The sequence below is a fragment of the Lissotriton helveticus genome, chromosome 7, assembly GCF_964261635.1.
Source record: "Lissotriton helveticus chromosome 7, aLisHel1.1, whole genome shotgun sequence".
NCBI lineage: Eukaryota > Metazoa > Chordata > Amphibia > Caudata > Salamandridae > Lissotriton > Lissotriton helveticus.
The window spans coordinates 1,303,822,479-1,303,838,494 of record NC_136068.1 but is presented as its reverse complement, the minus strand read 5'-3'; the positions used below and the strand labels follow the sequence as shown (position 1 = coordinate 1,303,838,494).

Sequence of the window (16,016 nt, the reverse complement as noted above, 5' to 3'; positions counted from 1 at the left end):
AAGAACAGCCCACCGCCAGTAAATCATAACAAATCTAAAAGCCTGATCTATGGTGCTCGTGTGTGCGCGCAACCCAGCCTGGAGGGGGGACAAGACGTCTGCCTCATCGATCCAGTTCAGGATCCTAGATAACACAAGCCTGGCTATCACCTTCTGAACACAGTCTATCAGGCTGATCGGCCTATAATTTGCAGGGTCTGAACGATCCCCCTTCTGATAGATGGGGATTATCTTGGCCCCCTTCCAAGTATCAGGAATGGGGGAGCCTTTAACAATGGTATTTACAAGGGACTGAATATACGGTGCCCACACTCCTTTCCTGTGTAAGAAGAGATCCGCGGGAACACTGTCCATCCCGGGCGCTCTACCCTTTGGGACAGAGTTAAGAACACGTTCTACTTCATTTAAACTAAAGTATAGTGGCGTGGTGTCTACTTCAGAGATGGGGATGTTAAAGCTCAACCCCTCATCATGGGACGGGCAGGCAAACTGCGTCTTAAAATGCGTGACCCTCATATCGGGAGAAACATGATTTTGTGGGTGATCCCTGGGACACCCCTTCCCCCATTTCACTAAGTCCCAAAAAGCACCCATGTTCCTAGTTCTACTCGCATTATATAGCTCTGACCAATATTGTTCGTCCCAGGAATGCTTTGCATTGAGTTGGGCTTTCTTGTACGTCCCCCTAGCAACTCAAATCCGATCCCTATCTTTTGATCTTATTGCCACGGCTAGTGATTTGTATGCATCCCTACAGCTTTTGCCATACCATGATTCAGCCCTAATTTTAGGCCTTCGTTCAGTTCTACTGACCTCCTTGGTAAAAAAATCCCTTAACCTATTAAAAAGATTTATGTGGATAGGAACAACCTTTGACGTGAAGTCCTGGTCCGTTGTGCACTCTTGGAGCTCTAGTGTGGCCTTTGCCGCTAATTCACCCATTGAAGCTAGGTGTTGTTCTTTAAGAAGATATTCTACCCATTTTACCCTCCTGGTGTCATTACAAGGATATATATCAATGAAGGTGGATCTAGAATCAGACAGCTTACCTTCATACAACTCCACTGTTAGTATTAATGGATTATGGTCACTTTCCACCCGTTTTACAATGACCATATCCTTAATGAAGGACCAAAACTCTATATTAAAAAGGATGTAGTCTATCCGACTACTGCGTATCCAATTATCAAATGTGGGATTACCCTCTTTATCTGATTTAGTTCTACCATTTGCCGCCTTAAGCCCCTGCTCTAGACATAAAGCTTTAAGCTGCAAAGCAGCTTGCGACCACTTCTTGATGGGTGGAATAGTCAGTTGCGGAATATCCCAGGTAAGGTCTTCCTCCATTGCTAGTTCGATATCGTTGTTATCCAATGGTTCGAAGCAGCAGTTAAAGTCTCCTGCTATGAGCATATTCCCTTTGCCATTATAATTGGTAAGATGGGAGTCCAGCAGGGAGACTGTCTCTGAGGGTTTGCCCCCGGGTTTGCCCCTTGCATATTTGTTAAAAATATACAAATCTCTGCACTTGGGACTTTGGATTCTAATAATTAAGATGTCACTACACTTGGAATCCAGCTGGGTAACTATATTCCTATCATCCTGTCTGACCCAAATCGTCAGACCCCCCATCGGTCTTCTCCTCATAATAGGCGTGGCTGGGTTATAAAAATTCTGAAAACCCAGGCTAAATTGAGGTTCCATCTACCAAGTTTCCTGGAATAATAGGACACGATGATTGTCTATAAACGATAGCCAGTCTTGGGACATTAGTTTATTCTTTAGGCCTGCAATGTTCCAGGATACCAGAGATTGTATTAATAGTGTATTACTAGTAGAGTCACTAGTCTGGGGCTGTCTGCCTTCAAGAGCGTCAGTGATTGTCGTTTGGCCTAGAGCTGGGGCAACAGCAACTGGACTCCGTACAAAAGAGGGGCTACTTAATTCGGTGGTGTCTATCTTGTTAACATTAGCGTCACTATAGTACTCCGACGGACGGGCGGTTTGAAAGACAGTAACTTCCTCCCTTATAATATCAACATCACCCTTGCCGTGAATAGTGGCTATTCCCAGACTTTTAGGATCTAAAGGGTTGGGCAGTCAATCATTGGCATCTAGGGTGCTTAATGCGTCATAGCGATTAGACACTGCAGTTGCCCTTGTATTGCCACTCGGCATTTCACCCAGTTGCCTGTAGCTATTTGGTCTTTTATGCACATCAGGGCTATAGAAAAAACCCAGCGGGACGATATTAATCCCCTCCTGGATTAACCCAGAATGTGCACCCCGATCCAATATATCCCTAACCAGGGCTGGTGACCTAAAGCTAAGCACAATGCAATCTCCTTCTAAGCTCTTCTGAGAATGCCTTACCCAGGGGACCCTTCTCACCATCATAAATTGTTCAAAAAGATGGTTTCCTAGCCCAGTTTTTTGGTTTAAATAATGAAGTGACTTGTGCTTTAGGGTAGACCAGTGCTCCTCGTCGTAGTAGGTATATTTCGGGGCATTTGCAAGGATAATCGTATACGGCGTAGCCTCTGGTGGGAGGTGTAAGGGGGCTCTGCCTAACGACTCCTGCCCATCGCTCCTAAATTTACCTCTGGGGCCCTGTAGTCCTACCCTTCCCCTGCATGCGTGCTGGGCGTGTTGATTCAAATGTGTTGCTGGGGCTGACACTGAAGCTGTAGGACGTTCTACCAGCCTTACGCTCTGTAAACTTGTTGGAAGTAATGATTCCCTATCCTTGGGCTTAATAGTTTTACTTACTCCCTGACTGGTTCCCTGACTAACAGGTGTACTTTCGAATAAACGTTTCTCTATCGAATTTAGTCTATGTGAGATTGCGTCAAGTTTAGCCATAACGGGATTAATCAGTAATAGCAGCCTTTCTTCGAGCAAATTGACTATATCCGATGACACTTGTAAGCAGTTTAGGCCCTGGGCAGCCGCGGGTGTGTTAGCGCTATTTATTTCCCCTCTTGGCACCTCTAAGATGCTAGGTGACCCAAAAGGACTTTCTTGTTTATATGCAGGGTTCCTAATCTTAGCCTGTTTTGAGGTCTGAGAGCTCGTTTTAGGGGCACTACACGCCTTTCTTTTTCTGGGCTGAACTTTCCTTGTATTGCCTCGTGTGGGGTTCGTTTGCCTAGTTCGGGTGTGTAGCGGGGAAGGAGCCATGGTTGGACAAGGGGAGTTAGCTATGATTGATACTCCTAGGGTGCCCTGCTCAGATGTGGATGCATTATGCTGTGATCGGGTAGGGCTCATAACTACAGGCAAATTGGCCTCAGTTAGGGGTGCTGGTGTTAGTGGTGGAAGCCTTGGTTCTAAGGAGAGCCTCCGCTCTGTTAGCTGAATTTCGTGCATTAGCACGCTCTCTGCCCTGGTGAGAAAAGCATCCAATGTGCCGGCAACCCCTGACCCATTACCCCCTTGCGGATGATCTTACTCATAGTCTAAATTTGCAAAGTCAATTGAAAGAATACCAGGCTTGATTGCCAACAACGAACCACTAGGGTACACAATATTAACTACCGTAGCCTATCCTGCAATAAACCACCAAACCCTCACATTGACAGAATTAATCCTGATGTATTTGTAGAGTCTCCTTGGTCCAAATGCACAAGTATTTAATTTGCTTACTTGGGGTCCCGGGGACAAGATTTAAGAGAAGTGGCCCAGCCCAGCCTCTTTCAGGCTTCGACCGGGCAGCGCCCGCGCACGTCCCGTGCCGGGGGAGGCGCTGCGTTCTTTTAAGCGCCTCCGGGCGCTTGGCTATGGCATCTTTCTGGTGCGCGGCCCCTGTGCACCCTGGGAGTTGTAGTGGGCTGCTTCCCGAGCAGCGTGGGTGACAGCGAGTCAGGGCAGCGCCGACGGGCCCGCGGCAACGCTGCAGTAGCCGCAGTGCCGTTGCCGCAGTGAACAAAGAACAGCAGGTGAGGGCTTAAAATCCAAAGAAAGAACAGTATCGGTATCAGTATCCCAATTAGTCATAGTCCAAGGAGGGACGTGATCATACAGACCATAAAACCCAGAGACAAGCAGGGGAGGTATATAGCAAGTTGGTACATGCTATTCAAAGACATTTTGAAGAAAAAGGATCGAGATTAAGACGGGCTATATTAATGAGAATCGGACTGGAAAGGGAAAGTGGAGAACAAGATAGGTTAGTAACCATAAAAAATAAAATACTCTTAGTCTTTAAAGCCCTAAAGTTGCATATATGGAATATCTAATAACATTGGTATGGCAGATGCTTCCATGTAAGAAAAAATGAAGCCTCCAGTTTAATGTCTTCACCTTTGTCATTGTATTTACACAGGGAATATGTGGTAGTGACCTGCATACTTTGTGAATAGTCACACATGTACATTCAGTCGTAAACATCAGTCTACAACTACATTAACCTTTTTCATGTCCGACAGAAATCTACAAAGAGATTCCAGGTTTGCATAAATGCAATTACAAGTGCCTATTTCTGTGCCAAGAATGTAGTCAAATCTGTAGTAGAAAAACTACTCGAGGAGTGGGAATTCTGTGTTTCAATGAATGGTTTGCCTTGGAAACTTGAGAATACCCACAAACGTCAATTCATGGGCAAACTCATTGCCGCCCATTGCCATCATGGAAATAGTAATGTACCCTAGGCAAGGGAATCCCAGAAATGCAAGCATACGTTCATTTGGTGATAAAATTCTCCTCCCTTACTTGTACATTTTAATTTGTCTTTAGGGCCCTATTATTAATAACTTGTATTTACCTCAACATCTTCAGTTGTTCCGATGGGAGAATTTGGCAGCATATCTCATCATAGTCTGACCAAACAGGGACGTGCCATGGACCTGATTTCCAGCTTGTGGTGTTTAAAGAATCAACTAGTAATTTACAACTTAAGGCCTAATTTTCTGCACTTCCCAAACGATCTCTTTGTTACTCAGGTGTTGTGCCCACCTCCAAGTGGTTGTCCTCAGCCCCATCATTGATAAGCAATGTCAACTAGAGAGGCAGAAACAAAAAATGTATTTCAAGCAAGTTCATCCTTGATAGTCTGACTGATTGTGCACAGAATACTCCTTCGAGGAAGAATGATATCCAATTAAATTTGTATTGACTCATTCAATCAAAGAATGACAAACATTACAGCTAACACTTTTCGCTGTCTAACAAAGAGTTTTATCAGAGATACTATAAACCAATACCGGTGTACTCATACTCAAGAGTCTCAAAAAGTAATGTACTGATATGTCTGCACACGTTTCTGCATCCAAATACATATTGTGGTGTTGTACAGAATATGTGCTTGGATGCAGAAACTTCGGCAGACATATGAGTACTGTGGCTTTGACTGCACTTATTGATTCTTTGGCAGTTGCAGTATCTCTATATGTAGTTGAACTGCACGGCCACAGTTTCCTCTTGGGACTCTGCTAGTGACAGTGAGGGTGGAACTGGCGTTAGCCCCTTGGGAGATCAAGTAAGGATTACATGTCTGTTGTGGCAGAATTCAAGAACATGCTTCTTCCAAAAGTTGCATGGTAATCCGTTGTACCATGGAACATTCTTGGAAAGTTCTTTTACAGCGATGTATTTATTTATTTACAAGTTTTCTAAAGCAAATACATCAACTTGTGGCAACTATAGAACATAAAAAAGAATGAAGTCCAAAGAAAGGCATGGAAGTCGGTGCTGTATTACTGTTCACTATATCGCAGCTCATGTGTTTGTGGGGGATCAGATGAATGACTTTCTGAAAAGTTTAGTCTTTGGGAGTTTTCTGAACAGAAGGTGTCAGCTCTACTCTTAGGCTGAGTTTCAGGACATCTTAGAGTTTTTGGCTCTAGATGCTTCAATACTTACCTCTGTTTTTGTCGTTTGAAAGTGCATATCCAAATGACACACATCAAGATGTGTGTCCTTGATCACATGTTCCCAACTGGAATCTAGGTTTTGGGGTGGCAGGGTTCTTTGTTCAATCAAGACTTTGGGATGGTTCAAAGTATTTTATATTTGATAATATATTCTACTGGAGACAGCGGAGAGTTCTTAAAGCTGCTTTTTTAAGGTTGTGTTTTCGAGGGTCGGGGTAAAGTTTAACCGCGTAATTTCGAAGGATTTGCAATCTGTGTTTTATTTATCCAGCCGTAATATAAAGAAGCACTGGGATTTGATTTCTACCTATTTGCAATTAGAGAAAATCAATTAAAGGTTCTAGCAGTGCCAGTTCTAGGATTGTTGGGGCCTGGGAAGAAGGGGAATGTGTGTGGCCTCTCTAATTTGCATACATGTGACACATTCAAGGCTGTTTGCACCTGCATAGATGCCCCCTGCTCCTGAAGCTGCAGCCCCTCTTCAGCCACCTCCATGCACCTCTCAGGTGTGAGGGTTGCTTATCTCCAGAGAGGGTTAAGACTGACAGGGAGCTAAACAGCGCACAATGGTCCTCCCGCTGTGCCTCTGCGTGGGTGGGGGAAGGAAGGCCTAATTGCAGGACAAAACTGAGGCATGTGCCTTCTTGCAACTGAGACTGCCCCCACCCCCGGGTTCGCATCGCTACACCATAGCAGTGAAGCCAGGGGAGGGGGCCCTAAGGTGGCGCACTTGCAAGGTGGCACCATTCAAACCATGGAATGACTGTCGCACTGGTGCGGGGCCCCAAGTTGGAGGGCTGACTACGGGGCCCTGGGCAGCGGCCGACACTGCCCATGCCCAGAGCCGGCCCTGGGTTCTTGCCTAGATATACATTGGGCCAACCCTCTTTGTGAATAAGTAGGCAAATGCTTGGGTGAAGGTGAATACCACCACTTAGCCTCTTTATGCTGATTAGCCAAAACGTCGAAACTGCCATAACATTGACAGTGCCTCATTTTGCAGCACCGTCAACCTACACAAGCAACTCATTTGAAACCTGGCATTAAAAAATAAAAAATAATGACAAATAAAGAAGTGCAAATATTAGTTTTAAACAAAGAATAAAATGTGCTATGTTAGTGATTAAACAAATTTTCTAGGAAAGACAAAACAGTAGTATGCACTATTTGCTTAACACTCCTCTAGAATCCCGCTAGATCCCATTTCAAATCCTATGGTAAAAGCAACGTTTTTTAAAATAGAAAATGTAAGGCTGTTACTAATACTAACTATGCCAAGGATGTAAATAACTTTTCAGCAAATGGTGCAGGAGGTTGTTGTTGAGAGAAGAGATGTAAAAGGGGCAGGTGTTAGTTTCTCTTTCTTCTGTAGCCCACAGCAAGTCTTTGGGAGGCAGTAAGGAAGATCAACAGCTGCAGCCTCGTTCTGGTGCGCAGCATGTACGCTGGATGACCTGAAAGCAGAAAAGAAAAATATGCGAGGTTGAAGTAAAAGAATATGCCTAGGTATTTAAAACTGAGACGTAGGAGGGGTATGTTCGTCTGCCAGTCGGAGCAGTCCCTGGATTACGCCAGGTTAAAAATAATTCAGATATATTAAAATAATGGGGGCCGAACTCTGCCAATCCTACTGAATAGTCATTTTTTGCATAGTGAAGGATAAATACATCTGTCGCAGTGCAAAAATATTATCAGTTTGCAAGTTACACTTAGTGCAACATTATTCTCAGGTTTGTCTCAGAATTACACTTGAATCAGTAAGTTCAGGTTATAGTATTTGTATTTGTTCCTCTGTCCCTCTACCCCTCGCCTAAGGCATGAGGAATGTACCATAGATTTACCCCATCCAAGAGAGCGCTCAGTCCTTATATTATCAGTATGGATGGGCAGTTGCTTATATTAAACAGATTATTCTTCAAAGCCTTGGCAGTAAGTGGACGCACTCCAAGTAAATAGCCACCTGCACAAGATAGTGCATGAAGCAGGCCACACATCTCCCCACGAAGGGCTTATGGCTCAAACAAGCAGAGGCAGGGCTGTACAAAGTAGCTTGTCGTAGAGGTACATGCAGGGGAAGTCTGTAAGGCAGGCACTTGGTACCTCTGCATACTTTATAAAGTCACAACTGCTCTAGACTCTGATGCTAGAAGGCAAGCTTCATTCAGAAGAGCAGTAGTTCTGCATAGCTTCTAGTATTATTTCTTGTGTTATCTGAAGTCCCCTTTCCAAAAGTGTTAGGAATTGCTGGGGGAAGTTTTCAAAGAAACTAGGCCTAATTCAGAATTTTACTGGATGAATTCTCCTTTGTCTGTGTGGGTGATGTGGGTTGCCAGCCAGGGCATGTTTCAAGCTGTAAATTGAACAGCTAAGTTGCTGAAGGATATGTTGGAAAAATGTGTTGTTTATTGGCAGTTTTCTATTACGGCACTTGCTAAATCAGGCTCACCATGCTCTTTCTACTGATTCAGTCTCGCTTCAATCCCTCTGTGGTGGAAAGGTTATAGGAAATGAGGCTCGCTAGTACCCTGGCACCATTTAAATCTAGGGTGTCAGCATTTATAGCCAGCACCACACAGCTACTGCGCAAAACCCTGGAACGAGGTTGGCGTCACTTGGCTGTGTCACGAATATGAAAATATTTCCCAATGTCCATTGATTATTTCAAAGAAAAATATCCCCAGAATAAACACAGCATCCATCAGGTTGACTGTTACTGATGGTAGGTAATTGTCAACCCTGTCAATCGTTGAAACTAGAACCCAGGAACTACTCAGCCTTTTGTTTAGAACTCAATCATTGACTAGTTTTATTTTCTAGTGACTGATACTGATCTGTTTGTAATATCCATGTAATGCCTAGCCTTTGAATAACAACAAATCATTGTCTAGTCTTGTTTTATCGTAGCCAATCACTGCCTAGACCTGTCTTGCAGCAGCCAATCAACAACTAACATTGGTTTTAAGTAACCACTATTCACTCTAATTGGTATAATTAACCCCACTGCAAAGACTCTTTGAGCATAGCCATGCCTTGTACTCTCGTTTTAAGAGGCTGAGTTGGTCTTGCAGTAATCTTTGACTTTCCATACAGTATCATTAAATAACAGAGTTGTAAAGCTACTCCAACAGCGATTGGCGTTGATGAGTCAGCACTTACCACTGGATCTCAACGCCTGGATCCTGGTGCTCGTGCACAGACCAGGGCTGAGTACCATTGTGTCGGGCACTTTGACCAAGAAGACTCTATAGTTTTTTGCAGGAATCAATTTTCTTGAAGTAACGTTTGCGACTAGTTGTGTTTCTATTTGCCTTCCATGCAGTGAGCGTATGCCAGAGATGTCAGATTATAGTATCACAGCTACCCCTCGGAGCTGTGGGGGCAGCCACACCCTCACCTTCCCGCATCGGCGCTATACACGACTGCAGAACATCGGCTCCAACCAGTGCGTGCAGCCGGAAGAGGAGAACATACTGGCGCTTTTAAAGGTAAGGTGGGGAGAATCGGAATGGAGACAATGGAGAGGAAAGTGAGAGGAAAGGCAAGACATAGAAAGGACAGAAGATAACAGACAAAGAAAGAGGCAGCATTAATGAGAGGAAGGGTAACAAAACAGAAGAGTGAGGGTAAGATGGGAGCAGAGGAACTGATAACAAGCAGCAAGGGGATCAAACAGAGAGATCAGGAGAAAAAGACACTGGAAGTGAGATGGAAAACAAAGCGGCAAGAGTAGGGCATCTATCAGCTGAACAGTTCAGAGAGGGTTGCACATGCTGCGCATGTTCCAGCAGAACCAATGACCATATAGAAGGGGAGGATCTGGGGTATGCTGAAGCAGTGTTGTCGATCATAGACCTAGATGACTCTGAACCTCTAATTCCAGCAGATACTGTGGTCATGGACAGGGCTAAGCGTCATGTGCCTTGTGCAAGAGTGTAATTGATCACAAAGAAAGGTGGTTTCACAGCACCTACTGCCGTAATGTAGTGATCATCGATAGGTTATGCCACATAGTTCTAGATGCAGCCAAGCCAGGAGTCCTTGAGAGCACCTGGTTCAACCGCATCTCTGTCTATCGAGTGCCAACGACTGTGGAAAGAGTTAGGCAGCGCCAGAGGTGGTAAAGGGCATCAGGTGCACAGTTACTGCTAAAGCGGTACCAGCAGTCACCACGGTGCCTCTTTCAAAATTGTTGTTGCTATGGGGAGAGTTGATCCCAGAGTGTCTGATCCAGTGGTGCTACTGACCACAGTGGGGAGGCTTATTCCAATCAGTGCCTGACCTGCTGTGCGTGTGATTGTGAAGATGACAGGACACCCAGTTCTGGTTTTCACAGTGCCACTATCTTTACAGAAAGATATGCTCAGGGGGCCTGCAGCAGCAGTGACATAGAGCATAGTTTTGGTCCACCAGTGAATGCTCGGTGTGGTGCCCCTGACTATAGACAGGATCCACCCACCATCTGAGTGCCTTCTCAAGCAGTGCCAGCAAAAGAGGGCTGTTCCTGAAGTGCCATTGACAAGAGCGAGAGACAAACAGAGTCTGCTCTAAATGTGCCTGTGGTCCGGACACAGTTGGCTTCAGTGCCTCCTCCATTAGTGCCTATGATCACGAAGAGAGCTCTGCATCTAATTAATAACCCACAAAAGAGAGGGCTGAGTCCAAAGTAGTGATTAGAGATAGAGAGAGAGGGCAAGGCTTGCAGTTCCAGTTCTAGTAGCACTGGTGCTACCTTTTTTATGTTTGACGCGTACAGTGGTAAATTAGGCTTGCTACAAACTGAAACAGACTGGTTGCCTCCATCTGTCATATCTTCTCTATGACTTTGACAGATCTGCCAACATCCTAGATAGTGAAGTCAAACAATAACTAGTGGCAACCTTGTCCAGTAATGCCCTTGATCATAGAGAGAACGGAGCTTCAGGCGCCTTCTCTACCAGGGACAGTAAACAAATTGGGCCTCAATGTCTGCCTTTGACCAGCTTAGAAAGGACTTGTTCAGTAGTGATTTTTGGAGCCCAGAGGTCATAGAGCGGTCTTGGCGTGTCCCATCTAAGCAGTGGGTAAAGTCTCTAGTTTTTCCACCAGTGCAAGTGACTATAGAGACATTTGTGGTTCTACCATAGAGACATTTGTGGGTCTAATGTGTGTTTAGCAGTGCAAGTGACCATAGAGAAGGCTGTCTTCAGTGCTTGGTTCCTCAATACCACTGACCATAGAGAGGCGCAGACTTCCACTGTCTTACCCAACTAAGGTAATGAATATAGATAGAGTTGAGCATGTGCTTGCTTCAGTGCTGCCAGTGATCATCAATGAGCCTAAACATCTAGGGCCTCATTTATGAGGTTGTGGCGCAGGGCAGCAACACAAGGAATCCTGCTGCACTGCCCTCCATCAAAAGAAAAGGGTAGGAATGCGCCGTATTTAAAAGATGCGGCGCATTTCTGTCCTTTTCCCCTGCGTTGGCGCACAATGGGCTGCCATGCGGTATACAACCTTTACAACGCAACTTTTACAACGACCTACCATTACCACGCATTTTTTACAACGCAGGATCCCTTACAACGCATACCATTACAACGCATGTATTTACAACGCAGGTACCTTTACAACGCATACCATTACAACGTAAGTATTGGTAAGTATATAATTTTATTAAAAATATTATAAGTTTGGGTTTTTGGGTAAAGGGGTATTTTTAGGGTTCAGGGTCAGTTTTCAGTTTTTGGGTAAAGGGGTATTTTTAGGGTTTAGGGTCAGTTTTCAGTTTTTGGGTAAAGGGGTATTTTTAGGGTTCAGGGTCAGTTTTCAGTTTTTGGGTAAAGGGGTATTTTTAGGGTTCAGGGTCAGTTTTCAGTTTTTGGGTAAAGGGGTATTTTTAGGGTTCAGGGTCAGTTTTCAGTTTTTGGGTAAAGGGGTATTTTTAGGGTTCAGGGTCAGTTTTCAGTTTTTGGGTAAAGGGGTATTTTTAGGGTTCAGGGTCAGTTTTCAGTTTTTGGGTAAAAGGGTATTTTTAGGGTTCAGGGTCAGTTTTTGGGTAAAGGGGTATTTTTAGGGTTCAGGGTCAGTTTTCAGTTTTTGGGTAAAAGGGTATTTTTAGGGTTCAGGGTCAGTTTTCAGTTTTTGGGTAAAGGGGTATTTTTAGGGTTCAGGGTCAGTTTTCAGTTTTTGGGTAAAGGGGTATTTTTAGGGTTCAGGGTCAGTTTTCAGTTTTTGGGTAAAGGGGTATTTTTAGGGTTCAGGGTCAGTTTTCAGTTTTTGGGTAAAGGGGTATTTTTAGGGTTCAGGGTTAGTTTTGGGTTTTTGGGGTACAGGGGTATTTTTAGGGTTCAGGGTCAGTTTTGGGTTTTTGGGTAAAGGGGTATTTTTAGGGTTTAGGGTCAGTTTGGGGTTTTTGGGTAAAGGGGTATTTTTAGGGTTCAGGGTCAGTTTGGGGTTTTTGGGTAAAGGGGTATTTTTAGGGTTCAGGGTCAGTTTTGGGTTTTTGGGTAAAGGGGTACAGGGTAAAAAGTAAATATAATTAAATTTAAATTACATTAAATTAAATTGATTAAATTAAATTAAATTACATTCATTAAATTAAATTAAATTAAATTAAATTAAATTAAATTAAATTAAATTACATTATATTAATTTTAATTAAATTACATTTAAAAAAATATTATATACTTACCAATACTTACGTTGTAATGGTATGCGTTGTAAAGGTACCTGCGTTGTAAATACATGCGTTGTAATGGTATGCGTTGTAATGGATCCTGCGTTGTAAAAAATGCGTGGTAATGGTAGGCGTGGTAAAAGTATGCGTTGTAACGTCATACATCCCTGCCATGCACCAACGCAGGCACCCTTGCACCATGGTGGGTCTGCATTGCGGGGCTGATTAATTTTGTGCAGGAAGGGACACCTTCTGGAACAAAATCAATCAGTTGAGGCGATTTCCTCTTTCTAATGTTGCAGCAGAATACAGCACATATAGAAAAAGGAAAAAAAGAGTAGAAATGAAAACATTTCTCCTTGTTGCACCTCCCTAACGCCACCCATTGGGTGGCGTTAGATCCTAACACATTCCCAGGTTTACAATGCCTCATAAATCTGGGAATGCTTCAAGTTCCATGTGTGTTGCGTGGGATCACCCACAGCAACACCCATGGAACGCCCCTTTCATGCAGTGTTTTGCGTGAAAGGGGCACATATTTACAAGGCCATGAAAAGCCTCCGCGCCACCGGAATGTAAAAAAAGTGACGTTCTGGCAGTGCAAAAGTGCAGCAAGGGGCCTCATAAATTAGACCCCCAGTGTCTACACCAACCGTGCCATACAAGATAACATGCAGAGCCTTAAGTATCAGTTCCATCGGTGCCTTCATCTGCTGTCTTTGCATATTCAATTCTAGCAGGAGGAAGTTGACATACTAGGCCTGGATGGGCACATCTACAGAGGGAGGATGGAGAACAGATTCCCAGCCATTCCAGTCAAAGAAGGTAGGCCATTTTCACCACTCTCCCCCACTTCTGTTCCTTATTGATTCCTTGCTTTCCAAGAGTGTGCATACATCAAGTGAACTCTGTTTCCAACACAGATACGTTATCTTGTAAAATATCCCAGGAGCAAAGGTAGAATTTCAGAACCCGTTTCACCCACACGCTGTGCCACGGAGTGTCACTTGTGCCCCAAGGTTGTCACACATCAGAAGTGACAACAAGCTAGTCTTTAAATAGAGCTGCCTCGCTGAGTTCCTTTTTCCAGAAATAAAAAGGAACAAAAGAGTGACATTTTTTCCAATAAACACACTAGCTCTATATACATTGTTTGAAAGTTAAGACTTCCCTGAAAATGAGTAAGAGATTTTGAGGTTCAGATACTTTGACCAGTGTTGGTGTGTTTATGTAAATATTAGTATCCCATAACCACTGTATTTTCTGTTTTGGGATCTATCAACAAAATCACTACTACCGAAGTATTATCTCCTCAGTTCTGTGCTTTAGAAAAATAATTCTTCACTTGGGTCATGCCAAAAGATCCAGTCTGCTTACAGACTTCTGGACACTCTCTTGTTTGAGGACCAGGCTTGTTTCCTTCAGTCATGGAGTAGGGACTTTCAGTTCATCTGAGATTTTCACCTACACTACTTGGTATTCCGACAAGAGATTGCTTTGGTGTCTCTTAAGAGGAAGACACCGACCTCCAAAGTGCTTGTAATCATGCTATTGTTGTCAGCATATAAAGAATCGGAATCGACTGGTGATAGAAGACGGTAGAAAATTGTGGTCCCCAAGAGAATGCTATGTTGCAGACGCTATACACAATAGGTAGCGGTTGGTTGATTACATGGCATTATAAATCCCTACTGGAACATACATATGCCTGCAACCCCTCTGGGACAAATGGGAAACAGTGGGATGGAGCTTTAATGATAAGTAATGGCAGAGGGCCTTAGAGTACCCACACAAGGTGTCTCGCAACACACAATTCAAATGTATACAGTTCAATATACTGCACAGGGCATACCTCAGCACATAAGATCAGTCCGATCTACACCAATGCACGCACTATGTGCCCTAGATGTCAAAGTGAAATCGTCAATTTCCACCACATGATGTGAGAGTACCCTAAGATCCTGGGTGATTAACGAGGCACACAGAACAGGACAGGAAAACCTGCAGAGTGTAGACAGCTATTTATTGGGTATGTTCCCTACACCGATAAGAATAGGGGTGGGTATGAAATTTATTAACCTACTCATTTTACTGGCTAAACTGGCCATTACTATGAAATGGAAGTCCCCATACCCCATAAACTGGCTGCCCGGAGGAGTAATGTGTTTTGGGCTGACCTTGAAAGTAGAACTCTTTGCTGTGAAAAATGCAGAATGTTGCACAAGAGACCCTTATTGGATATTTAGGAGGGACGAGCCGAGAGTTTAAAGAAGCTGAGAAAGATGATAAACCACCTTAGACACAATTAAACCAGCAGACAACAATGTACATCGGGTATTAATGTTTTCTGCCCAGATGAAGGGAATCTTCCTAGCCTGATAGCCAGGGTTGGCGGGGGACACAACCCAGAGACATACTAACTATGCATGAAAATAACTTGTGGCCAGATAGAAGGGGCTGTTCCCCATCCCCTCAACCTACGCTCATCTGACAATCTAGAAATAGTAACAAAGGACTAGGAGGAAAATACAATTACAATATGTGAGACTGGATTGCACCTAAGGCGAAAAGCATGGTAACCAGCAGAAGTTGAGGGATGAAATCTCCTGGATTTCTAAGTGGGGGTGGAGGGCGTTATACTTCATTGATTGTGCCTATAATTGCATGCCTTATTGCTTAGGCATGAAAAGATACTTTTGATAGTATGGATAAGCTGATACAAATTGAGATGTTACACTACAATGTCCAATTACTTTGCATCATCTACATGGACTAGTGGTAATATGCTTGCCCATACATTTTCAGCAGATTCTGTATTTATATGAAACTGAATGTTAAATTATTCAATATAAAGGTTTAAAAAATCTAATGACCAGGAAGAGCAGGATTTACATCTGTTTTATAGAATTCAGGGTGGCATTTAATGGAATTAACATGGACATCCCTGGCTAAAACGGATGGCCTTGGAAATTCCCAAACTTTTATTGACTGGCATCATCAAGCTGTACTCTGGCACGGGAAGCACCCCTTACATCGGATACATCGCATCGCGCTGACATTGCAACGCGGCAATTACATCGTGCCCGTCATTACCTCGCATGTCATTAGGACGCATGCAAGTGCATCGCATTACCTAATACATCGTTAGCGATGACATCGAATTGACTGGGAAGCGAGCGAATAACATGACAGTGTTTACATGTAAAGAACACTGACGGGGGTTATTTTAAGAATGTTTATTTAAGCACAATGACATAAACTGACGGAGGTAATTAAGCTGCGTAAAAACGGTGCATATTTGGAAAACTGACGGAGGTAATTAAGCAGCGTAAAAACGGTGCATATTTGGAAATATGATTACAAAACAATGTTTATTTAAGCATCATTAGAAGAATGTTTATTTACAAGCAAAGCGGTGCATATTTGGAAATATGGTTATTTAAAAACGATGTTTATTTGTTTATTTAAGCATCATTGACATCGAATTCATA

General features: G+C 43.6%; 1 protein-coding gene and 1 long non-coding RNA gene across 4 annotated transcripts in view; one reads left to right on the top strand and one right to left on the bottom strand.

Annotated features, from left to right (window-relative positions):
* Positions 1-16,016, top strand: part of QRICH2 (glutamine rich 2) — a 418,913-nt gene that overhangs the window by 359,835 nt on the left and 43,062 nt on the right. For all 3 annotated transcript variants that reach the window (XM_078654585.1, XM_078654584.1, XM_078654583.1), the window contains 2 exons: positions 9,190-9,355; positions 13,263-13,350. In XM_078654585.1, coding sequence (XP_078510711.1) covers positions 9,190-9,355; positions 13,263-13,350 — 254 coding nt within the window. The remainder of the gene's footprint in view (positions 1-9,189; positions 9,356-13,262; positions 13,351-16,016) is intronic.
* Positions 1-16,016, bottom strand: part of LOC144770241 (uncharacterized) — a 70,879-nt gene that overhangs the window by 12,789 nt on the left and 42,074 nt on the right. The gene's annotated exons all lie outside the window — the stretch shown is intronic.